The sequence below is a fragment of the Dermacentor variabilis genome, chromosome 3 (assembly GCF_050947875.1).
Source record: "Dermacentor variabilis isolate Ectoservices chromosome 3, ASM5094787v1, whole genome shotgun sequence".
In the NCBI taxonomy this organism is placed as follows: Eukaryota; Metazoa; Arthropoda; class Arachnida; order Ixodida; family Ixodidae; genus Dermacentor; species Dermacentor variabilis.
In genome coordinates this window covers 158,985,239-159,010,513 of record NC_134570.1, presented here as the reverse complement: position 1 = coordinate 159,010,513, position 25,275 = coordinate 158,985,239, and the positions used below count along the sequence as shown (strand labels likewise).

General features: G+C 47.8%; 1 protein-coding gene across 1 annotated transcript; it reads left to right on the top strand.

Moving 5' to 3' along the window:
- The first annotated feature begins 13,602 nt into the window (after positions 1-13,602).
- On the top strand, positions 13,603-18,035 carry LOC142574282 (uncharacterized). Its single transcript, XM_075683404.1, has 2 exons — positions 13,603-14,126; positions 16,573-18,035. The coding sequence occupies exons 1-2, from the start codon at positions 13,665-13,667 to the stop codon at positions 17,104-17,106; spliced, it is 996 nt and encodes a 331-aa protein (XP_075539519.1). The 5' UTR covers positions 13,603-13,664; the 3' UTR covers positions 17,107-18,035.
- Positions 18,036-25,275: the final 7,240 nt, after the last annotated feature.

Sequence of the window (25,275 nt, the reverse complement as noted above, 5' to 3'; positions counted from 1 at the left end):
GATAATTATCATTGCTGTAGTATTGCTAAGTTCTCAACCTAAAACCTCGTCTTAGACGAAACTGCATAGTGCAGTAGTACCAAGCCGCAATAAACAAAACGTACAGAAGAAATCACTTTCGTTTGTTTTGCTTGTGCGTTTGAGATGGCATAGTTTTTTTTTTTTTTTGGTATGCACTGCGTGCGCCGTCTCCGCACGTTCAAATGCGTCGATAGCGTTCCGAGTAAACCGCCGCAAGGCCGTTCCGAAAGCCCGCTGCTCTCCACGTAATACACCCCATCTGCAACACCAGCGCGCGAAAGAGCGAACATAAACGGGCCGATCTCGAGCGTCGTGCGCGACGACCCAGAAAGGGTTCAAATACTATCAGCTATCCGGCGCATCGTTTTGCGGGGCCGCTCCGTTCGGTTTCCGCGAGCAAGGCGACGCGCAGCTGCACTGCGAGATTCGGGCGCAAGCGAAGGCCGACGTATCGGGTACGGCACGCCAGCCTTCGCTCTACGCAGTGCCACAGCACAGTGCGTTACATTGGAGAACGCTTTGAGAGAGGCCGCAAGAGAACGAGATTTCAATCAGTGTTGCTTGAGGGAGCTTAAAAAAACAAAAACAAAAGAAGATAGAAAACGCAGCTGAAGAAACGACATTAAGCGGTAACAAGAATCGAGGCCGCAAACCCGATATTCGCGTGTAACAGCTTACTTCAAGGAGCCTCGCCAGAAGGCGTCCCATGCTTGTGTACCGCATTCACTCGCGGCAGGACCACGTCCCACATTGGTGCTTGAAAACGTTAAAAAATATATACGCTTCTGCTTGAAAATGCAGCTCTAAAACAGCACTGGGACGATAGAATTGACGACCTTCAAAGGCGCTGCCGCTCGACGGGGAGATTTATTACACAGTGCGGCTATTTATTGCCGCAAAAAAAAAAAAAAAAAACAATTCACATGACCTCGCGTACGTCGTTTTGTTGTTCTATTTCCACCTTCCGCTGTTCTCCTGGAGATAAGCGGACCGACATAAAGCGCACCTTTTTCGCAATGCTGGCTGTACAACAATATCATGTCATTGATGACGTCCATGGAAGGTCTAATCAAGGCCCGACGCGCGCTGAAAAGGCAGACACGCGTTATGATCAGAAAAAAGCAGCGCTGGTCTGCTTAAAGATACTGGCTTGATAACTCAGACAGACATCAATGTAAAGAGCACAGAAAAAAACGGTGAAAAGTACGAATTGACCTCATAGATCACAACGCACGCGTGGTTGTCTGCGGCCTACGCTGCTCCATAGTTATGCTCCATAGCACAAAATTTCCTGCACTTAAGAAAAGTTGCGTGCAACAATATATATATATATATATATATATATATATATATTCGTACTTTTCACCGTTTTGTTCTGTGTTCTTTACACTGATGTCTGTATGAGTTATCTATGCACTGTGCACTTGAAACCTAGAGGGTTTCAACTATAGCCGCGCACAAAGTTTTTAGTACGATTCCTTTATTCCTCTGCTCGTAGGGTTCATTTGTAATTATGGAACAGTCTTCTGTGCTAGACTGTCGCTTGGTAAATATATGCACGGAAGTAATGGCGTATGTTCGTTCAAATTGTCCCATCTCACTTTTTCAGATGCCTTCGTCCTTTATGCACTGTGCACTATATTTTGAAAAGTGAGTTGCAGATACTCTGTGGACGCATGCGCATGTGCACAAATATCGCGCAGTACGTCATCGGTTATTGCCATAGTCTGTGTAAAACTAGCGGTGCGCAAGTTGCACAGGCGTCTCGTGCGAGAGCCTAAATACTTAGGAATAAGCAACAAGAAAAACATTACGACAGAACTCACCCCACGATGACGATCGATGGTAATGCGATTAGCATTCGAGCATTGTAGCGACACATGGTATTTCAGAAGTCACATTTAATCAACGACTGCTGGGGTCATCCAGAAAATTCCGCTGCTTCGACATACTCCGCCACTGTCCCACATTGCTATGATGACACTCGCTTGCCCAGGTCGCCCATGAACATGGTAGCATGACAACGGCTGTATGACGCCGATGCCGTGACGACGATGGAATGTCGAATGAATGTCGTCTAAGTAGAATTCAAGTGAATATGAATGAGAACAAGCTCAGCAGAGTATAATTTTGGTGAACATGAGACATAGCAAGCTCGATAAAGTAGAGGTTATGTGAATATGAGTCAGAGCAAGGACGGCAATGTAAAACTTAGGTCAATATCAGTAGAAGGTAGCCCAGGTAAGTAGAATTTTGGTTAATATAAGTTAGAGCTAGCTCGTCAACGGAACGATAAGGGCTGTATGACGACGACAGTATCGCGACAATGAGATGACGATTCTTAAATGATGACTATGGTATAACGACCACCGCCTCACGACAATGACATGACGACAATTTGATTGCGACGAGTTCCTAATGACGAAAGCATGACGGCGACGGCATCGAGAAACCGGATGGCGGATCTGGAATGAAGACTGTGAAACAGCCACGACGGCATCTCGACGACGCAATGACGACAACGATATGTCAGCGGTGGCCTAATCGCGACAGAATGACGGCAGCATGATTACAATTGAACAACGAAGGCGGTACGCGACGATGACATGACGACAATGGAAGCATGAGAAGTGTGTGACGATGATGTCGTGACGTTTACGCCATGACGAGAGTTGGATGTCGAAGTTCTAATGACAATAATAAAACGATTGTCGCAACATCACGATGAAGGTATGACAAAAAAGGTTTGACGACGACGAAATTATGTTGATGGCAGGGCAACGGCATGAGGACAATGGGACGATTTTATGACGACAGTGGTGTGACGAACACTGCGTGATGAATTGACTAAGACATTGAAGACATTGAGACTAAGACATTGAAGTGATGACGACGGCGTGAGAAGAATCGGGTGACAAAGCTTGAATGATGACGACGGCATCCCGATCGTGAGCGCATGTCTAGTGGCGCAAGGTATCGGACAACTTAGGCCGCCGAGTAAGCGTAGAAAGCATGACGACGAAGACATGACTAGAGTCAGATCAGGAAGCTGTAATGACGGCGTTAGAACGACCGTGACGACATTAGACCACGATCACATACCTAGTGACACAAGCTGCCAGACAAATAGGGCCACTGAGTCGGCGTAAGCGTCTATAGATAAATAGATACATATAGAGATACGCTTAGAACGGCTGAAGAAGGCAAACAATGCTCATCGCACAAAAAGAAAAGCAGATGAAACTCACATGTTCCTCACCTATGTTAAGCGAAGCTCTAGTGACGCAGTTAATGTTTTATACAACTAAATACGTTGCGTGTAAATGTCTCTATTTTTATTTATATATGCAAGGTGTGATGTCACGTAAAATGTTTACGTTTATGCACTACACCGTTCACATGCTATGCCAAAATGCAACTGCCAAATCACGCGGATGCACAGTGTGAAATGTTGCCTTTGGAGCGATGTCACGAGGGCGATGTATGCTCAGAGCTTCCTTCAAAAGTTACAAGAGGAAACACTGGCGCTGGGATAGTTCAGTCACAGTGGAAATGGTGTAACCGTTTGCACTTGCATTGGTCTGATAGTCTTGCGGCTTGATGCTTTCTTGTGGCTTTATTTATACCACGCTATATGGGCCTTTATTGACCTAAATATCGAAGCAATGAAACGCAGGAGACACTAAGACGTAATAAGGGAAAAAGCTTGGCTAAATCTATGTGCTAACCATTAACTTCCCTGCCGGCTGAACAACCTTGCTTGCAGCTCTCCTAGACGCTACATCGCCATAGTTTCCTGTAGCAATTCATCATCATTATCATCATGAACAGCAGCAGGAGCAGCATCAGGAGCAGCCCATTTTATGTCCACTGCAGGACAAAGGCGATCTCCAATTACCCCTGTCGTGCGCCAACCGATTCCAGCTAGCACCCGCGAATTTCCTAATTTCATCGCACCACCCAGTCTTCTGCCTTCCTCGACTGCGCTCACCTTCACTTGGCGCCCATTCTGTAACCCTAATGGTTCAACGGTTACCTAACCTGCGCATTACATGACCTGCACAGCGCCATTTTTTTCTCTTAATATCAATTATAATACCGGCTATATCCGTATGGTCTCTGTAGAGATTCCGCAGAGTTAGTACTCTAACTCCATGAGTAGAAATTTTTGCAAGAATCTCTGGATGCGTGGTGCTACGTGCAAGGAAGGATAGTAGAAATTTGACGTGAAGAAAGTTTCGCGTTGAAAGAAGCGCGAGTCTTACACGAATAAATACGGCGTACGTGTAACGTGCATATCTGTGTGGCTGCGCAGTGGGACGGCGCGGCAGTCATCGCCCGAGTAGGCCGAAAAACGAAACGAGACAAAAACGCAAATAAGAACAAAAAAAAGGAAAAAAAAAGCGGCTCATCTGTCACTGCACGTGGCTTCTGGGTCAGCGACGCGCATGCCCGCGCCCGCTTTCTATACGCGCAGATTGCTCGTCTCTAAAATTCCGAGTACGCACATTCCTTATACCTCTCGAAAAGTGGCGGCGGCGCTCGGGGCGTGTACGTCGGGAGCGGAAAGGAAAAAGTAAAAAGAGGGCGCCGCGCGAGGTTACCGAAACGTCTGGATTCGCGCAATCGGCAGACACTCGGCGATTTCGAGGTCGCATAGAGCCGTGCCACGCTGTTACGTGTACACGTTTATCGCCGAAAGTCGTTCGCCCCGTCTCGTCGACTGGACTCAGCCCGGACTCAGCAAAGCTCGTTCGCGAGGAACGCCCCTTCTTATTCTTGCTTCCGCGAGGCGTCTTTCGCTGCGCTATACTTTGTGTTTTCTTGCTCGATAGCTGCGGGGCAAGTGCGTCTAGGGATTCGAAGGGAGATAGGTTGCGGAGACCTTAGCTGACGTGTGCGGCTAATTACGACGAAGATAACGGAAGAAAATAGGGTGTAAAGTTACGTAGGCGCAAGAGGGTGACTGCGCGCATGTTTGTATCTCAAATGCAGCAGAATCGACACTTCTGGGCGGACGTCTCGGTCCGCTGGATATTTTTTTTCTTTTTTTTTGCAGTTGGTGACGAAAAGCGCTGTGCAGGTCTTCGTGCACAGATTACATTTTGGAAAGTGACTCCGTGCGTAATATCAGCCACAGGGCGAGACGAAACAAATCTTACCCCCAACGAGAATTCGAAGCTCGTCTATACTGCAAGAGGTGTACGCGTTGCACTACGCCGCTGCTGATGGCCCTCACAAAGCTCGTTGACGAGTCCAGACCCATGGACCCCGCACCGGGACGGCAATGCAGCCAGACTCCGACATAGACGACTCGGATTAAAAGTTGTTCCAATGTAAACTTTGCCTCTGCATATTTCTCTCAGGCCGCCGACTAGTAGACGAACGAGTTTACCATGAAGCTGGTCCCGCCTTCTTTTTTCATTATATATATATATATATATATATATATATATATATATATATATATATATATATATATATATATATATATTGCACTCAACAAATGACAAGTTCAGAGATCATGTAATAATAAAAAAGCGAGCTAGTGACAGCACTTGAAAAGGTTTAATTACGGCATTTAACATCCCGGAGCAATTCACTAGTAATGACGGACTTCTATATGAAGGAGCTCATGATTAATTTCGACCACTTGGGCGCTCTTTTAACGGGGGCCTAAATCTAGGTGTCTGAGAGTCGTTGCTTTACGCCACCCCTCCCCCTCCCCCCCCCCGCCCCTCCGTTGAAATGCGGCCGTTGCGGTCGGTAATGGAACCCGAGTTCATAGCAGCAGAATGCCGCAACCATTGAGGCACCGCCGTGAGTGAACGGAATTACCACCCACAGAACGTCTAAAGCGCCGAAAGTGCCACCAAAATCATGCCTTATTCTTGGCAATGACAACCATCAAAAGGTAAAATTTTCACACGTGTTTGAGAGGAAGACGATTGCAAGAATAACCATATCTCAACGAACTTAGATACCAACCTGTGCTAAATTCGCTCTGTCTGCATCCGCAATTTTAATTGCTTCCCCTTTGCTTGCTTCACTAAAAACGCCTCACGCAGGAAATTATTCGTTCAGAGCTTCGGTCTAATACGACTTTTTCCGACAAGCATTCTCGCGCGTATAAAGTTATGCAGCGATACATCATCATGACAACTTCACAGAAGCTATCGCGTGGCATAATAATTTGGATTCGAGCCGTTTCATTTCGGCGTTCAATGAAGTATATCAAGAAACTCAGTGACATCACTGTGGGTAACGGAATAACGCTCAGTGCTTTTTTTTAGCATATCGCACAATGCACAATAATTGCAAGGCCGAAAGAAAATACTTTGTACTTAGCCATGGAAAGATGTGAGAATGGAATTTATAATGAAAATCATTTGTGAACGATGGCACAGTAGTTTTACGTGCACGAATGGGGTTTCGTCTTGGCGGCTTGTAGTATCTTGCTCAATAAAACGGTGGCAAAAAGGACGGTGCTATCAAATTCCTTGGACTCTTTTATGCCGTGCCGCAGCGCCAGTGTTCATTTCGAAACCGCACTTTTCATAAACTAAATAAAGGGCTTCAAGCATATAAAGAATATTCGTATATGATAAAAAAATATTCGTGAAGAAAAACTAGACGAAACCGTATCCTTGGATAAAACGCGTTCCACGTTGTTTTGGTGAGTACTCTCGGACCACAGGGTGAGAGCTGACACGAAACATGTGACGTGAGGCTTCGTGTCGGCACATTGAGTGCGCCAAGCCCAGCCGACCTGCATCAACCGCGTGGAAAAGATTATGTCGCCTCATGGTTTCAGAATTCGAAGACCTTGCTATAGCAATTTGTGCGCTTACTTACGATCTCAGCTTTCAACTCAACTCTCAACTCTCTCTCAGCTCTCTCTGCCCCAGCTCGGCTAAGCTGCGAACGTCAAGAGAAACCCAGCGAGGTTCTAACAGCTCCACTGCAGCAATTCAGTACTTTTCGTTCTAAGGTACATGTCCACGCTGCTCCATATGTTACAAAGCATTGAAAATGTACAAGAAAATGTTGCAAGCACTGAAAATTCCCGCTCATCCCAGGAAACCGTGCCTGACGCCACCAACGCTCAGAAATCTGATCGGGAGCCCACACTCTGTTCTCGTACAGCTTGTGTGATGTACCGTAGCGCGGCGGTGCTTCTTGTATAATGTAGGAGAATGGGTTGTAAAAGCAGAATTCCTCGGTTGGGCACATGCGTTTAAGCTCATGAACTAGATTTTCTCAAAGTAACCTGTCCAAGCTTCCATACTTGCTTTATAACAAGCTCACTGCACCATTAATGTGAAGGCTGCTCTTAACTGCACCAAATAAATATATTAAACTAATACAAATAGTGGTGACATAATTTTATCATCCGAATGTTCATATTGGTAACCTCTCTAGATACGTAGTAAGTTCAGAAGTTGTGTTCGTAATTAACGAATATACGTTTATAAAATTTTCATTTATTGATCTTAGATGTCTAAGAAAATGAGTAGTTTGGAGCCCGTCCTCGAGATTACATAGCCGAGTGGAGAAATTTTGATTAAACATGCTTCTGTAACACCTATGCGAACAAATATTTTCTAGTTCAACACTCTTGAAAAGCGTAACTGACGCAGAAAAAGAACCTCTGTAAAGTCGATCTGACCGCACCTACCCTCTTGTGATGTCATCAATACTATGGCTCGGTGAGCGCGTTCCTTGTGGCCAGTGCGCTTGCGATATTTATGCACGCTGTTTTTTCGAAGGCAACCAGTTTAAAGCTTTCATGTCAATATAGAAGCGAATGTGTGCCGCCTAACGCTGCTTGGTCGCAGAAGCGATGCAAGACGCAATGATGGGTGCAGATATAGCGCGTCGCTGACATCAAGACAATGCGCTGCCGCCGCCGGAAGGAAGTTAAGAAAACTGAATAGCTCGGTAACTACTCACGGAGGCGGGCGTCGTTTTTCATGCGTTGATTTCGCTTTCAGAAAAAGATAATGCTAGAAATGCCGTGTCGTTCGTTATAGTCTCATAGATTTAAATATGGGCTTAAGTAAACTATATCGCATTCATCCCGTAGAGTAATTGTTAGCGGGAAATGCTCGCACGCTCGCTCACGCACGCACGCACGCACGCACACACACACAGAGAGAGAGAGAGAGAGAGAGAGAGATACGACACATGTTCGCCCGCATTCACATTTACACGCGCCCACGCATGCACAAACACACAGATACGACACATGTTCGCCCGCATTCACATTTACACGCGCCCGCGCATGCACACACACACGCACACACACACACACACACACACACACACACACACACACACACACACACACACACACACACACACACACACACACACACACACACAGATACGACACATGTTCGCCCGCATTCACATTTACACGCGCCCACGCATGTACACACGCACAAAAATGTACGCACTCACGAAAACGAAACAGCATGCACACACAAACGCGCGTATGCTTGCACGCGCACACACGTACTCGTGCGCGCGCAGATTCAAATACGGAAACACAAACACGCGCGCACACGCAAATGCGCACACAAATACACGCACGCAAGCTCAATGTGTGTCCAGACCCACATACAGTCCCTCTGCTTCCCTGTTGCCTCACAATAACATTCGCGTGCAAACAGACTGAACGACACGCGCTCTGCAATTACCGTTCAAAACTCCAACTGTAAATAAATAGCTTCACGGTTTAAGTTTGGGGATTCCTCAAGTCATTGGCCCTCTGCCGAGAGGGTGGAAAACCATTTAGTCCTGTCATGTGACGTAACCGTCCGTCCCTAACCAAAACACTGCTTTAACACCCCGCCACTGTTCCGACCAAGGAGGTTAAAGAAAAACTACTGAAGTGGAAGGGAGCATCCCTCAAATGAAGCCGCCGCGTCACCATGTTGCGAGGGGCAAAAGCAGGCCAGTCGCCGCAGCTTATGCGTTTCGGATCGTCGTAGCTTGCCGTGCGCCGTGCTGTGCAGATCCCAAAATGTGCTAGAGTGCTCGGGTGATATTAGGAAAGTTGACGTAGAATTGACGTAGTTGGCGTCGATAGGTTAGCATTATCCTTCTCATTTAAATAAAGTTGCAGATTAGCACTACCTTGCCCTAAAATAAAGGAAAATGTTAATTTTAAGACTGAAAGGCAACGGCCGCCACCAACGTTCCGAGACCCTCTACGCAATGAGGATGATAAAGCACCGGCAACCACTGATGATAATGAAGATAATAACGAATACTCATGCTTGTTGCAGGTACTGGTGTTTTTCATGCTGCGTTTTCAGTTTTTCATTGCTTTTTGTTCTGAAAGCTTTCATGATCCATCAATTTATGTACTGCATTAAATAAGGCGAATAAACTAATTATTCCGCGAAATTTTTTGCCACTTTTCGACAGCTGCATATACATTCCTATAAATGGCAAAATGTCCCAGTACTCGGATATCTGTGATCGCCTCGTCGCCAACAGTGTTGTATTAGAACTTGAAAATCCGTTAAGCAATTAAAAAACGCTGGAAAAGTCTGCGAACAGCGGCTGCGAAGCTCTTGGCAGGCCGCTTCTTGCCCCCCGCAAGATGGCCGCCGCCGGCTTCACCCGAGCCCATAGGCCGGTATAGGCGGCTTCCACTCCTGCAGTTTTTCTTTAACCTTCTTGGTTCCGACTAAGTGCCATAATGCATATGTTGTTCGAAGGGACTACCTCTCGGCACAGTCAGTTGAAACTTCTTGATACTCAGCCGATAATTGAAATAAAATTTTCTAAAAATTTGCCCATTCGTTTACGCATTGGAATTGCCGTGAAGTTCCACAGGATGGTGAAGGTGCAATGCCAGAATACCTGAGTATGTCTAAGCTACAAGGCACGTTTTCTTTTTTTATTTTTTTAACGGAACCCAAAAGACGTGTCCTTGCTTGTTGTTATGTTGTCCAAGGAATAAAATTGGATAATAAAAGCGATGACTTAACGAATGAGCTACTTATTGCCACGTTTTGGAAGTAAAAATAGAAAAAAATATTTGAAAAGGACTCCCGAAGTACGAAAACCGACACCAAATCTTGAGTTTTGTGTTTCGGCCATCTGGTAGGAGACTGTCAGTTCTACGGAGCGTTAAAACAATATGACACAGCACGGTATCGAACCACCGCACGATAGGTGCGAGCGATAAAATCACTCGGCCACGGCTTCTAACACTTCCGCCGTGATGCGCCCGGGCTTTTATAGATACCACTTGAATTCTCCCGACTGTGTCTCAAAAATAGTTTCTGGTACCAGTGTTGTGCCATGTGTAGAGAGTCGAGTTGAGAATCAATCGATAGCTGAGTCTCCGGACTACATACACTGTAGCGGCTACCGCGATGGCGGCCGTAGGTTTATCACAGCGACCGTTTCTGTATCGAAAATCGAGTACAAATTATCGTAGTTTCCATAGGCTTCCACTGCTGAAGCTTTAACCGCTCCGGGTTCAATATTCTAGCTTTGCACAGCGTGATTGCTGCATTTGTCTTGTGTGGATTGTCTTCTAGAACACGCGTGTCGCCTACCTTTTTCCAAAAACAATCCTGCAGCTTTTATTAATCGCAAAAAACCCGCTCGTTCCATGGAAAATGCACTAGCTTCCCACCGCAGCCGCTTGGGGCGCTAGTTGGTACGTGTCCACGAAAGCTGGATTTTCTCCTGTAAACGAAAAAAGGACACGCTCGGTTCAGTTGTCGGAAGAACGAGCGCGCCACCTTTATGCTTAACTGTCCGTTCAAAGTGCTTTAAATAGCCCAGGGATGAAAATATTTAATAATAATAATAATAATAATAATAATAATAATAATAATAATAATAATAATAATAATAATAATAATAATGCCTTTATCTTCCATGCCAAGGATGTGGGAGGCAGAGAGAAAAAGCTAGGTTCCCAGCTTCAAAGCGTTGATCGAATCGCGTATACAGGCGGCCTTTACACACAGAGAGAAAAAGGGAGTAAGAAATTTATTTGTGAGGAAAACCAGACACTAACTTGAGCTATAGTATGTTGTAGCCGTTTACTCATTGTAGGGTTATAAAGGAACAGGGAGCGAAATGAATGGGCGAGAATTACGTAGTTAAGTCATCAACATCTGCTTATTTATTTCCCTAGCAGGACGACGGCCTCTCTGATAAATCGCCAATTACCCCCGCCTTGCACCACCTGACCCCCATCTCATGCAAATTTTCCAATTTCATCGCAGCACCTAATTCTGCGCCATCATCGAATGCACTTCCCTGCCCTTGACGCCCATTCTGTAACGGCACGAGAGCCCAAGTTATACGCATTGCATGATCTGTCCAGCTAGATTTCTTCAACGTCAACGAGGATACCACTTAATGTCAAGGAGGATATCGGCGACCCTTACTTGCTTTCTAATCCACACAACTATTTTTCCTGTTTCTCTGCTATCTTCCCTCCATATCTTCCTTTCGAAGCAACTACTTCGTTCCTCGAGCGTAACCTGGCGGTGCGATCCTTCAACTATGGCCACGCTTCTCTCGTGGATTTGTGTTAAGAATGCAGCGCGGGAAACAAAAATAAATATTCGACGTGTGCGTGCAGAGAGGAGTTCATGCAAGCACGTGACGCGGGCGTGATGCGCAGACTCTAAATATCAGTAAAATAGAAACATGTTTACTCTGTTAATACGTTTGCGATGTTCCAAATGTATGATTGACATGTTCAGGCGATTCTGATTGGGCTTTGCTATTTGCATATAAGCGTGTTTCACAAAGACCGAATACAGTTTGATCGCAGCGCCCCGGCCCCTGCTATATCGTCTTTTTCTTATTAACTGAATTTAAGGAGATATTGGTGGCTATAGCTGGTGCCGGCCTCCTCTCTGACATGATAATTACGTTCGAAACGATGGCAACGAAAGTTGCGGCAGAACCCACCTCACGATAACTGTTGACAGTGCGTTAGCATTGAATCACTATAGCGACACAACGTATTGCCACCGTCGAAACTACATTCATGTATGAGGCGTGTACCGTAGCGGGACTCCTCTTTGCACTTGTGTAAGAACACTCGGCGCCATCTAACGCCGTCGCCGCGAAGCCTGGGCACGGCCTCCGAAATACATGGCTCACCGGTGCGTGCAAAACGCGGGGGCATTGCCGAGAAGTCCGCGCGTAGCCTTCGAGAGGAGAAGCGTGGTGCACCGGTGCCTGCGAACGCCGATAACTTGCCTTCCGCACGCTCAGTGGCACATGCACTGGGACCAAAGTCGGCGAGAGGCTCATAGAAGAGCAGCACATGCTCAGTGTGCTGCTTGCAACGGAGCTCGCTAAAGCGTTGGCGTGAAAGGCGTTCGTTGAAAAGCGGCACGAAGCCCGTGCATTTGTGATACATCCTGCTAATGCGTCCGGTGCCTATAGTTGAAAAACCGAGCGGATCGAACCCTTATGACGAGCGTTCGAGACCGCTCAACGTCGGATAAATTAAAGGGTTTTTTTTTTTGTCTTCGTCATTGTAGAGCTGTACATTCTCAGTGGCATACGCCTAGTTATACAAGTAAGCGTCAAATACCTTCATTGAAGAGCGGCACACACCTACTGGCACATGCCCAGTGACCCGAGTTGGCGCCAAACAGTTTCATTGAACACCAGCACAGACCGAGTGGCAGATACCCGGTGCTCCAAGTCGGCGTCATAGAGTTTCTTCGAAATGCGGTGCGTACTCAGTCCCGTGTAGGCGTGAAAGGTGTTCGTTCAAGAGCGTTATTACTTACAGCGCTAGCGAATCAACTATTGATTCGTTCGTGCTATAAGTAGTAATGCAGGTGTACCGACTTGCCCAGCTAGCCATCGGACTTCGGTCAAGAATGGCACGAACTACCGCTTCGAATACTTGGCCTGGACTTTACTGAACTTGCTATTCGTTTGTCTGGAGCCTCCACTCTGGGATACAGCCGCATGCACGTTTGCTCCGTTGTCTCTAAATTTCTTATGGAATCTAACCGAATACAATGTCAAAATTGAATATTTTCTTATGTTCTTGTGTACTTTCCAAATATTTTGACTCTTTCCGCTGTTATTGCGTTAACTTTAACATTTAATTTCCCCTTCTATAGCACTTTGTCCGTAGCAATTATGCAATTTTAATTTTCGGCATATCTTGGAATAGTCCGCCCCTCTTCTGGCCAGCCCCCATAGTGGATAGGAGCCACATGTTTAATAGGCAACGGCAACTACTGCCTCTTATTCTGACAGCCACTTCCTCCTCGCCGATCGCCTGCCACAGTAAGCCTGCTGGCCGTGTGGTATACCGCCACCGCATTTTCACGGCATAGCGGCTATTGATTGTGCCGTGTACACAATATTAGGCGCACTGACTCGAGCTGCCCGTCATTTTACCACCCTTGCATTTATCAACGGAAATGAGCCACCCTTTTTGTGCAGATACTAAAGCGCCTTGAAGGTTCTGGAATGCCAGCACAGACCTCAGAACTCCATGCTAGAGAAGAAGAAGAAGAAGAAGAAGCAGCAGCAGCGTGATCTCAGGCGCCCGTTCTAGCCCACGTCGCCTTCCATTCGAACCAATTTAGGGCCACAGCCGCCTACCGAGGATCGGTGAAGAGATGGGCAACGCGTCGCGCAAGACGGGCGAGCTGCCGGACAAGGTGTCGGGCATGACGGAGAACCAGAAGAACCTGATCAGGAGCACTTGGCGCACCTTCCGTAACGACAACCGCGAGTATGGCGTGCTCATGTTCCTCTCGCTGTTCGTCAAGCACCCCGAGTTCCTGCCAATGTTCCACAACTTCCGTTCCAAGCACGTGGCGACGCTCAAGGACGACCCAGCGTTCAGGGCTCATGGCTGCGCCGTCGGCTACCACTTGACCTCCATGGTGGAGAACCTCACCGACCCGGCCACCTTCGAGGTGCTGGTGCGCCGCAACGCGACCGAACACCTGCGCCGCAAGGGAGTCACGCCGCACCACTTCGAGCTGATGGGCGAGTGCGTGCTCGACGTCCTCCAGGCCAAGGAAGAGCGCATTATGACGCCCGCAGCCGTTGAGGCCTGGAAGAAGTTCTTGTCGGTAAGCATCTCCCGAACCCTCGTCTGCTGCACGATGGTAAAGCCGGTGGTTGCGAGAGATTTTTGAACGATTATCATTTAGCCAGACTGGACGTCAAGGTGAAACTTAGAAAGAAACAAGGCGATAGCAAATACCTTGGGGGATCTTAAACCAGTTCAGACATTTTGAACACATGCAGAATGCTGTAACGATCATCTTTAGTGAACATGAAGCGCAGCGCGGCGCCGTGGGGTAGCCATAGAGTAAACAAAAGGAAAAAATGGCAGCGAAAGCTGACGACAGTCAAAGCGCTCAAACGACAAGCAAAGCGCTTTCGCTGCCATTCCGGCTTCACAGAGTGGAATGGTTGCCCGGGCTCGCGATTGTCGTTTACGTTCAGCATCGAGGGAGCGACCGTCGTCGGTGGTCGTTTCGCGCCGGCGCCGTTTATATTATCGTTGCTGTACCTTCGGCGCTCTTCGTACGCATGTTGTTCTTCGGGTGTACAAACGATGCGTGTCCGCCCCATTGATAACGCAGCTGTTTTTAGCGCCGATATGTCTCCTGTTTATATACTGCGACAACCTCGAAATCACGCTATTTTCATGGCGAGCGTTCTAACCTGTTTAGCATATTGAAATCTGCGTGGCCGCACTGCACCTGTGCGTGATCACGCACAAAGCAAACAACGAAACCCGTTCTGTATGGGTTTGTTAGATACCGCTAAGCCTGTTTCTGTTGCTGGACGCCGAAAAAAACTACGGAAATTTAGTCTTATACAGCCTTTCGCTGTAGAAAAATGATCCATTGCTTGTTACCGGTCTCTTCTAGTCCCGTTATCGCACGTCGTGACACCAGTACGGAGAAGCGCGCGTCATCACCTGTGCAGAATCTGTCGATTCATTTATGGACCAGAGTAGGACGGGAACGCCCAAGTGGCGAACGCTGGCTGTGCGTGTTGTAAAGGGAAGGGGTATCGCCCATTGTGTGCCCCTAATCCTCCCGTGAAACTTCCACTGAGTCGGCATCGCGGGCGGGATCATGCGAGGCGCACAGCGGAGGCACCTCTGAGACGTTTCTTCCGAATCTCTCTCACGGTTTGCGCTTACCAACGCGAGCACTACATGGAGCTGCAAGCTAGAGTGCCCCTGAAGAAGGTAGCGAAGGCGAGCCACTTAGTCGTCCATCAAACGCCGGTGACTTCACTTTATAGCGACATCATTTCGGGAAATCGGTAGTTATCTAAAACGGCGGCGTCTATGACGTGTTTCGAACCCCGCAATCGCTTCCGGCGCGTGCAGTTAGCAAATCTATGGCCTTCGCGATTACCTTCTTTTACACAGTGAGAGAGAGAGAGAAAGAGACCTGCCGCTGGGACATGCACATAGAAACTATCCATTCTTGCGGCGCCGTAGGTTCGTTGTAGAATGCTACGCAGCTGCCACCACGTAAACAAAATTTTTGAGCTCCGGATGCACTGGGTCCTTTCACGGAGTCAAGGAGCAGAAAAGTAAGCAACTTGGCGCTGGCGTACAATCACGGCCGGCCAGAACCAGGTGGACATTATCTCCGTCCTTAGAGTTTTGCGCTGCCCGTAGTCATGGTCCTTAAAGATTGCCTCATAAAATCCTAAACTCCGTAATTACCGAATTCCAACAACTTGCCTAGAGTGAGCGGACACCGCGTCACCTGCCGGAGAACCCTTTACAATCTCTAACGCTAAGAAAATCTGCTGCATATCCATGTGACGTCTTGCATCGTTCGAGCCTCAGCTAAACATGGCGTTTGAGATATGTTGCAGGTGCATGGGAATTTATTGTCGACGTTTGACGCTCTTTTTTATATATCTAGCTGACAAACGTTTTCGTTCATACTACAAGTTAACTGCAGCACCAAGCGCCTTTGAGCCCCTTCATAATCAACGAGCGATTCACTGTGTTCATTTCCTTAACCTAGCTTGGACAAAAACTGCACAGAAGAGCAACGAAAAACGGGAACACAAGCGTGTTTATTTACACATTTCGTCTGTCTTCTCTGTGCAGTCGTTCGTTGGCACTGTCTTAGGGATATAAGCCCGTACCAACTCGCACAAATGAGCCTGTTTCTAAGGCTCGTGGTACGCGTAGCATCCTTTCAGACTCCAAAGCACATGCACGATCCTTGAAGTCATCTTTTGCTTCATTTATTACCGTATACCGTTCTTTATACGCATAATTTATGTTCGCTTATTGGTGTCTGCTCTTCTATTGGCCCGTCGGCTGGGCACTTCTCGTCTGCGTGGTATACTGCAAAGGCACTCATCAAATTATTCGATACATCGAAGAGTCTTCGCTTTTCAAGTTCGTTCGTTGCCATTTTCGGCCGCATTTTTCTTTTGGTACACCGATCTTTATTCACACCGACCTGTCAGGTGATGTGTCGTCATAAATGCCTCTTTTTCTCTTCACCTGCTGCTGTCGCCACGGAGTACATGGTGGCCATCATCAAGGACGTGTTCGACAAGGCGGCTGTCGAGCGCGGCAGCAAGCAAGCGCCCTCTTCGACGGAGCGTTTCTCGGCAGACGTCATGGATGAGGCGGTGCTGACGGCGTCTGTGTGCGGCAGCGAGACGAGCAACGTAACGGCCAGCCCTCGCGGAGGCGCCGGAAAGTCGGAGCCGAAGGCGGAGGCGCGCCAGGGCGTGGCGCCCGGCAAAGTCGCCAGTCCCCGCAGCGGGCCGGAGAAAGCGACCGCCGGCAGCCCGCCGGCCGAGTCCGAGGGCGGCAGAAAGCAGGGCGTCGGCGCCGCGGGCGCGAAGAAGGACGCGAAGTCGCGCAAGGCGTCGGCGGCGGCGTCTCCGCGTGATAGGGCGACGTCGTTGCCCCAGGGGGAGAAGTCCGGGACCGCCGAGAAGGCGGCTTCGTCGCGGCGGGACAAGTGCTTGCCCGAGAAGAGCGCCAAGAAGACGGGAGCGGCCGAAGAGAAAGGGGCATCGTCGCCCAAGGGCCGGACGCAGAGCTGACGTTCTTCGCGAACCGGAAGCCCTGGTCACCGAAAGGCCGCGGGACTTGTTTACTTATTTTCTGTTCATAGATAATTTGGTGCGGTGATTCGCTATTAACTAAGAACGCGCGTACACTGTTTAAGAATTTGTGCACCTCTGCGCACCTAGCGGTTTCCATTTGTGTACTTGACCTGCGGCTGCTGTTTTACGTACTTCCTCCTAGCGCTGAACGTGGACCAAGCGAAGGAGTCCGGGCAAGTACTTTTGCCCCACGCGACTCATTGTCCAACATTTACCTTCGCTTTCGGTAGTTCTTGTACTGCCCGGTGAATTAAGAGTCACCACACTTTCTCAGGTAGTGTATATGAACTCTCTAAAAGGGAGGTGAATATAGAAAAAAAACAGTTGCCTATACGAAAACAGATAGTTCTCAATATTGCGTTTGCTCTCAGCGTTTATTTCGCATGTACAAGCATGCACGTGCATAGATTATTCAGCAAGAATGGTCCGCAGTGTCCGCCTCAAATTAACTCGTCTTGCTTGAGGGTGATCATTCACAATTTTTGTAGTAATAGGCTGCGTACGTGTGCAAGTATTCCAGCCAAGAAACAAAGCGTGCGGCGCGCCTGCTTTTGAATATACAGGTTTCGTAACGAAAGCTATTTGCAATTCGCTGCAGATATCGGGAATATTTAGCAGTGCCCCGGCTGTCGTTCCGCTGTCGAAGCAGAACAACCGCATCTTGAGAATTCGAGATGAAATGGAGACGTTCGCTCACTCAGCAGGTTGTGCTGACGCGAACGTAATCGTAGTGATAGCTTTGCCTGCTGAGCTAGCGGAAGCCTGTGGCAAAACTCCTTTACATATGGCTACTCTCCTGATATGTACAATACCCATTTGTTGCCCATATCGCGTGGAGGTTACTCGCAAGTCTTTCTTCCACGCACACGTTCAGTGTTTTGCTTTACTCTATTAAATATCGATGCTTCACTGCGTGTATTTTTTTATTTGCAATAGGAAGCTGTGCTTTATGTTTGCACTGCTCCGCGAAGGTTCGCGTGTCACGTAGGTCGCATATCTTTATCCGCGCAAATTTGCACTCGTGGTAGCAGTAAGGCTGAGTATCTGAGCAGGCTAGCATCTTGTCTGAGACGTCCTATCTCTAATCACGCAAACGAAGCGCATATCCAACGCATTATTGTAATCTAAGTGACGCTAAGCTTGTTTGAGTTCGCAAGGCAGCAGCAATATCGTATGCGTTAGCAGTATACCGAGTGGTTTAGTCGTCACATCTCAGCCGGAGCAATCCTTGCAGGTAAGATTGCTGCTGTGCGAACACTTGCGCGCCGAATTTGAGAGACCAAGCTGAGATCTTCCGAACCTTTCACACTGTACCTTATTCAAGAGAGAGAATATGTTCATAAATAATAAGGAACTTGATAGAGGCCTGCAGCGCCGTGCCTAGAAGAAATGAATTATTTTATGCCTCAACAGTTCGTGCAGCCAGCTGCCGTATATCGTTTTACTATGGGCAAGGGTCCCTCTGGGAAGCATTCACTCGTTTACTGCAACGGCTGAGCTCCGTAGCCCAGCAAGGCAGCTTCTTCACAGTGCGGATAGCACCAGACATGTCCATAGCAGATGTTGAGCTGTGGTTGGCTCAGCCCTATCACAAGTCGCACAAGTTGAGTAGAACGACACGTGAAGGTATTGCGCTTTGGACGCAGCTGCTGTACTGGTGCGCAGATGGCTGTGTGCCGCGCGCTCCCGGCGTGGAAGCCCGGAAGAGAGGGGATCATGGCCACCTTCAGGCAGAAGCGCTTGCAGAGCAAGCTTTCTTTGCTGCCGGAGCTGCAGGCGGGCATAGACGTACAGCCTCTACATCTTGCGCCAATCGGGCTTCAGCGGCAGCGGGGCATAGAAAACGGGGGGGGGGGGGGGGGGAGATAAACGGGCTCTCCGCACGAACGCGTCCGCTCGTTCATTCCCTCCTGCGCCCATATTGCTCGTTGTCCAATGGATCTGCAGCTCAATTCCCTTAACTGTTGCTTCTTCGTGGGTGGCGATTACAAGCGCGTGCGCATCAGTCTTTCCCGTATGGCGTCCTGCGAATCCGTGTACATGTGTAGAGGGCTGCGATGCTCGGGGCGACCATTTGTGACTGCGTGTGCTGGTTATGGTTCTGTGTGACGTACTAAAGTGATTTGAGTTGTCATGGCTGGAGTTTCTGCTGTCGTCGAGGACGACGGAGCACCCTGCGCGATGTTTGCGTGCGTTTTCGAGTGCACAGTCAGCCTGCGAGAGCAGTTGTGTATTTGTAAAAAAAATTCGTTTCACGAATGCCACCTTACTGCAACATTTTCACTGTCATTCTAGGCTGAGGCTTAGCAGGAATGAGGAGTTAAGGAACATACAGTATGATTGCAGCAGCGTGTGCACCGTTATCCTATGGATTAAATTCTGACATTTATTTTGACAAGTGTTAAAATTGTCTGTGGATACACTGCGCGCCCACTTCGTTTGCTGGATGTGGTTTCTGTACAGGAATAGAATAGTTTTGGTTAGCAATAATAGCATATCGTGCCGTGCAAATTCCATTTGCCAAGTGGCCGAGCAACCAGTTGCAGACTGCTGAGCGTCCGAAACAGTTGTGGATGCTGGTTTATAGATGTGTTTCTTTTATAGCGCATGTACCTAGCACGCGCAATTACTATGCTTGGTCCTATCGCGGCATTAGCCTGCGTGTTCTTTTAACGCGATAATGTTAAAGCACCCATCCCGCAGCAAAGCCGGTATTGGCGTCGGTGGCGTTGTCCGATAGAGAAAAATCGACCCGAACGACGCATCCCGAACCATGCAGACCCACCGCGTGGTGCATGGGCGTTACTGAATTGATTTAGTTTCTCAAAGTAAAATGCGTCAGCAAATTCGTACAAGCACGAACAAGGGCGATACAACAAGGACGAACAAGCATGTGCTTGCTGCAGTAAAGCTACGGAAACGATGGAGCATGTTTTATCAGTATGTGAAGATATCTGCGCTGTGGTCGCTTTAGGCACATCATGCCTCCTTGAAGCCTTTGTATTCAGCTACAGCAAGTCGAAACCAAACGTGTCATCAATAGAGATTAGTAAGAGGCGTTTGGACTGGTGAAACGACAAACAGTGGAGGCGTGCAGAAACAAAGTTCGCAACAGAGGTTCACAGAGTTTGGTGGTGGGAGTTCTTGGCGTTTTTTTTTTAAATAAAGGTAGGACATTAGGTAATATAATAACAAGAGCTTGGTGGCGCAACCCACCACCCCGTTCCAAAGGGGAAGTTCATAGCATCCATCCATCCATCCATCCATCCATCCATCCATCCATCCATCCATCCATCCATCCATCCATCCATCCAACCGTCCGTCCGTCCGTCCGTCCGTCCGTCCGTCCGTCCGTCCGTCCGTCCGTCCGTCCATCCATCCATCCGTCCATCCGTCCATTCATCCATCCATCCATCCATCCATCCATCCATCCATCTGTGGTGGCGGCGGCGGCCTTGCGGAGGAAACAAAAAAGAAAGACACAGAAAAACACAAACTCGTGTTTCAACTCTATGCATTCACACGAAGTTTCGCTGTGAGTTAGATATGCTGTATTTTAAAGAAAACTAACCCTCAGAGCACACCCAACAACAAACTTTCTGAACAACTATTGTGAAATTTGTTTTTGTAAGTCTCCGTTGCTTGTGGTCCTTTTACTTTTCTTCCACCAATCTTCCAATCGTCTCTTGCTAATTCCTTGCGATTTGGTTGCTCCCCTCTGCTTTTGCTGAACCCACGGGCTTCAAGGTGGCCAGAGGAGCCTAAATCAACTGCTCTGCAGACTACTTCACATTCTAATAAAACATGTTCCATCATTTCCGTAGTTTTACAGTAAGCAAAAACTTCTTCCTTGGTGTTCCTCGCTTTGTAGTTGCACGTTCTAAGGCATCCTGATCTCGCTTCGAAAAGTAAAAAGCTTAGCTTTCAGTTCACATAAATTGTTTCTACCCTGATTTCGTTTTTTCCCTTAGGTAGTTACTCGTAGCAGGTTTCTCTTTTTTTTTCGATTGCCGCCACCCAGTAAATTGTCTGAGCCTCCCTGACTTTACATTTGACGTTCTTTGTTCACATTCAAGCAGCGCCACGCCGGTTCGCAAAAGCCAGAGAGGAGGGAAGGCTCGCGGCGCGTCCTTTATTCCTCGCCCAATAAAAAGGTCTATTGACCCTTTTCGCGGTGATCCCGTAAGCGCCGCCATGTTTGATCACGTGGTGACGCGTCCATTGCTTGCCTGTTGCCTCCGTGTTTACGATAGGTGTGTATGACGCCGGTGCGACTTAGCAAACCTCTGTTTCGGGAGATATCGCAGACGGTGACTGTGTGCACGACGCGAAGCTTTGGCCACAGCTTCAGAGAACATGCAAAAGCGCTTTCGGAGCTGATTAAGCTATATTCAAACTGCGAGAGCAGCGTACATGGTGCTTATTCTAAAGGCAGGGATAAATATGTGTTCCAAGCTATCCAAACGTCCTGCTCATGAATTGAATCAAAATTACTGTGTTTTGCTCCTCGTTTTTTATTTGGCGAATATATTGAAGCAGCGGCCTGTCATATTTCTCACTCTGTAAATTTCCTCCGTGCAGTCACTATCCAATTATTTTCTACCTCGTCGCTCGCAGGTGTGGTCACTTCTAAGAGAGTTGCTCTTGCTCCACGCAAAGCCTGAAACGTACCTGTTTTGCACATTATAATGCCCTGCAGCAAAGATGTATTATCGGCAGTAACTCGCTTACTCTTGTGGACCGTCACGAAACATTCAACTTCGGCCGCTATCGCCCATGGAGCTAACTAACTCCAACCGTGCGCTGTCGGTTTATTCCGTCATTCACTATACGTATATGGTGCACATATATTAACGTGTGCGCCGATTCACTTATTGAAACGTTGGCGGTAGAGTGAGTGTAAGTTGTCGTGCCAGTTGGGGTAGATGTGTGTAGATGCTGTGCGCGAAACTTGCAACGAGAGGAAGCAGCCCTACTCCCGTTGTCATTGTTTAACGAGGGGCACTCACCCTTGCTGACGTACCGGGCCTGAAGTGCTTTCTTTGAACGTTAGAGGTACAACGCTTGCGGATGAGCTAATTTCTATATCATCGGCAAAAGCCGTCTCCAAGTGCCGGTAAGACGTACCGACAGTTGCAGCAGCGGTCCGCGAACTTGGCTACACAGATTCATTCCATTGCTTATTATGCCAGCTACTATATTTGCGGCAAACTACTGCACGCTTCTTCAATCCACACGATTCAATCCACCATAAACGTAGCACAGTGCGTTAGCGAAAACTCAGTTGCATTTCCGACGGCTGATCGCACATAGCAAGGTGGAAGTGTCAATGGTTTCGTATTCGTGTGCTGTCGCTGAGGCGACCTGCGGCATGCTGCCGAAAGCGCTATCTCGTTTCTCTACACTCTTAAACAAATGTACACCCTTTGGGGTGTATATTTGCCACACAACAATAATCGTCATCTGTCTTGCTTGCGTTTCCTATCTTGAAAACGCTGCGCTCGCTACTTTCATGTCGAGAATGCTATGCCTCGCTGATAACGCGCATGCCTTTCGAGGCTTGCAAGTACCGGGCTCGCAGCGTTAAAGAAAGGAAATGCGGACAAGGCAGATGCCGATTATCGTTGTGTGGCAAGATACGACCCAAAGGGTGTAATTTTGCTTAAAAGTGTTGAACTAGCTGCTCCGCGAAAATGGACAATAGCTCTAGCAGTTTCACTCCGCACCATTATCGCAGGCGCGCTTTAGAGGATCTTGCCTCGTGAAATGGCTTCAGCAAAATACACCCAAAAAGTATAGTTATCTAACTTTGCTTTATCAGTACAGGTGCTGCCGTCATCCAACGCCGATGTTGCGTGTGTTTTCAGCCATCTGAATGTGAAGAAATCGAAGTTAAACAACTGAATGTTCACTGCGATCACAAATGTCATCCTTATTGTACGGGCTGGTATCCGAAGAAATGATAGATGCAGCTCAGTTGCGCGTTGCCCCGCACGTTGTTCACACTGTTGGCACGGCGGAGGTCTGCGAGGTCAACGATGGCACCAATCCTAGAACCATGGAGCTACGCCAGCGGACAATCACCCAGGACCCGCGACCATACCGCGATGAAACAGAACATTTTTGGTCTGTAATTTTATCACAACCGGGTAGTTCAACCTTATTTCCGGCTGGTGACTGTAGTTCACGGGAGCATCTTTTATTTTTGTGTCGCAATATGTTTCCACACAATGTCGCATATAGAGCACTTAATAATATGAATAATTTATATCTTTCATCCCATTATGGAGGATAAAAAAAAACACTTTTCTGCCCAGTATAACTTTTCTTCTACTGTGCTTTACGCGGACGCAATAAGAATTAAAGTGCGTTCTACTCCGGCGAATGCTGCGTACGGCGCGGCCGCGCGAGCGCTACCTTGAAATCGATCTGCGATGCGGACAGTCTAGGCGTTGGGCGCGCCGAGGACCGATAGCGTCGTGTGCACTGCAGTATACCTACAGGCTTGTTGTGCCTCACCCGCGTTCGCGAAGTAAAACGTCATTGCAACTTTCTTTCTTTGCCCCGCACGGCCGGTACCGCCGCTGCCGCGGATGGATGGATGGATGGATGGATGCTTGAGGCTCAACCCTTTGAATCGGGCGGTGGCAGAGCGCGCCACCTAGCCTTGAATGGTACTATATCATGCATACCTATGTATTTACTCCTTTACTTTTCGTTGATATTATCCACCAATCAGATAGTCTCCGTTTAGTTATTTCTACCTGTTCAAAGTCTATTTTACTTTCACTGTCTTTAAAACCCAAAGCTTTGAATAGTTTCCCGTTACATTCAACTGCAGGTTGAAGTTCTTTACAAGCAGGTGTTCAGCCATCTCCCCCTCCTCTCCACACGCCCCGCACAACAAATCTATCTCCTGGTATCTGGCTCGGTAAGTTTTAGTTCGCAGTGCACCTGTCCTGTCTTCAAACAACAATGAGCGTCCCTTATAGTTATCGTAAATATTTTCTTTGGGTATTTCTTGCTTAAACGTCCTGTATGCCTCTAATGATGATTTGGTTTGCATCTCTGTTTTCCACATACCCTTCTCTGTCTTCTTAACCTTTTTCTTGACGGATGATTCCTAACCTGTCTCCCCACTGCTGCCCAAGTATTTGCTTGACAATATTCTAGTTCGCTTCCTCCACCTTGTGTGAGCATTCTTCGTGTATAAGTGACTGAAAACCTTCCTAGCCCACCGCATTTCTCCCATTTTTCTCAGTCGCTCCTCAAATGCTACCTTGCTTCTAGCCTCGAAAGAAGACCATCCCAGATCCCCCCGCACCCCAAGATTTGATGTCTTGCCATGTGCTCCCAGAGTGAGCCTACCCACACCAAGTTGTTTCCAGCTGTTGCCGGGTCTCTGCTCTGATACATAGAACTGCACTGGCAAAAGTCAGTCCTAGAACAATTACCCCCTTCCATATCCCTCGTTCTACCTCGTACCTATTGTAGTTCCACAGTGCCCTACTCTTCATAATCGCTGCACTTCTGTTACCTTTAGTCGTTACATATTTTTCGTACTCTGTCAGACACTCAATGTCATTATTTATCCACACCCCAAGATACTTATATTTATCGACTATCTCCAGCGTGGCCTCCTGTATCTTATGCTCGCCGCAAATGTTATCATTAAAAATCATGACTGCTGATTTTTCTTTGCTAAACTTCAAGCCTAATCTGTCTCCTTCTATGCCACATATGTCCATCAATCCCTGCAGACCTTCTGTATTGTCAGCCATTAATACAATATCATCCGCGTACATCAGTCCTGGTAATGACTGTTCAATCAGTTTTCCTTGTTTGAAAAATGATAGGTTGAAGCCGAGTCAGCTTTGCTGTATTTTGGCCTCTAAACCTTGTAGAGAGAGAGAGAGAGAGGAAAGGGGAAAGGCAGGGAGGTTAACCAGAGAAAAAGATCCGATTGGCTACCCTACACTGGGGAGAGAGGGGAGGGGGAGGTAAAGAAGGAAAGGAAGGAGCGTAGACACACAGTCACAATCGGTCACTGGCACCGAATACTGTCATCGCACAGCACAGTGACACTTGCCACACTATCAACATTTG

Excerpts from the sequence above, each read along its gene's own strand:
- LOC142574282 (XM_075683404.1), top strand. The coding sequence starts at position 13,665 with ATGGGCAACGCGTCGCGCAAGACGGGCGAGCTGCCGGACAAGGTGTCG. Across the intron at positions 14,127-16,572 it reads CCTGGAAGAAGTTCTTGTCG|TACATGGTGGCCATCATCAA; the intron begins GTAAGCATCTCC and ends GTCGCCACGGAG.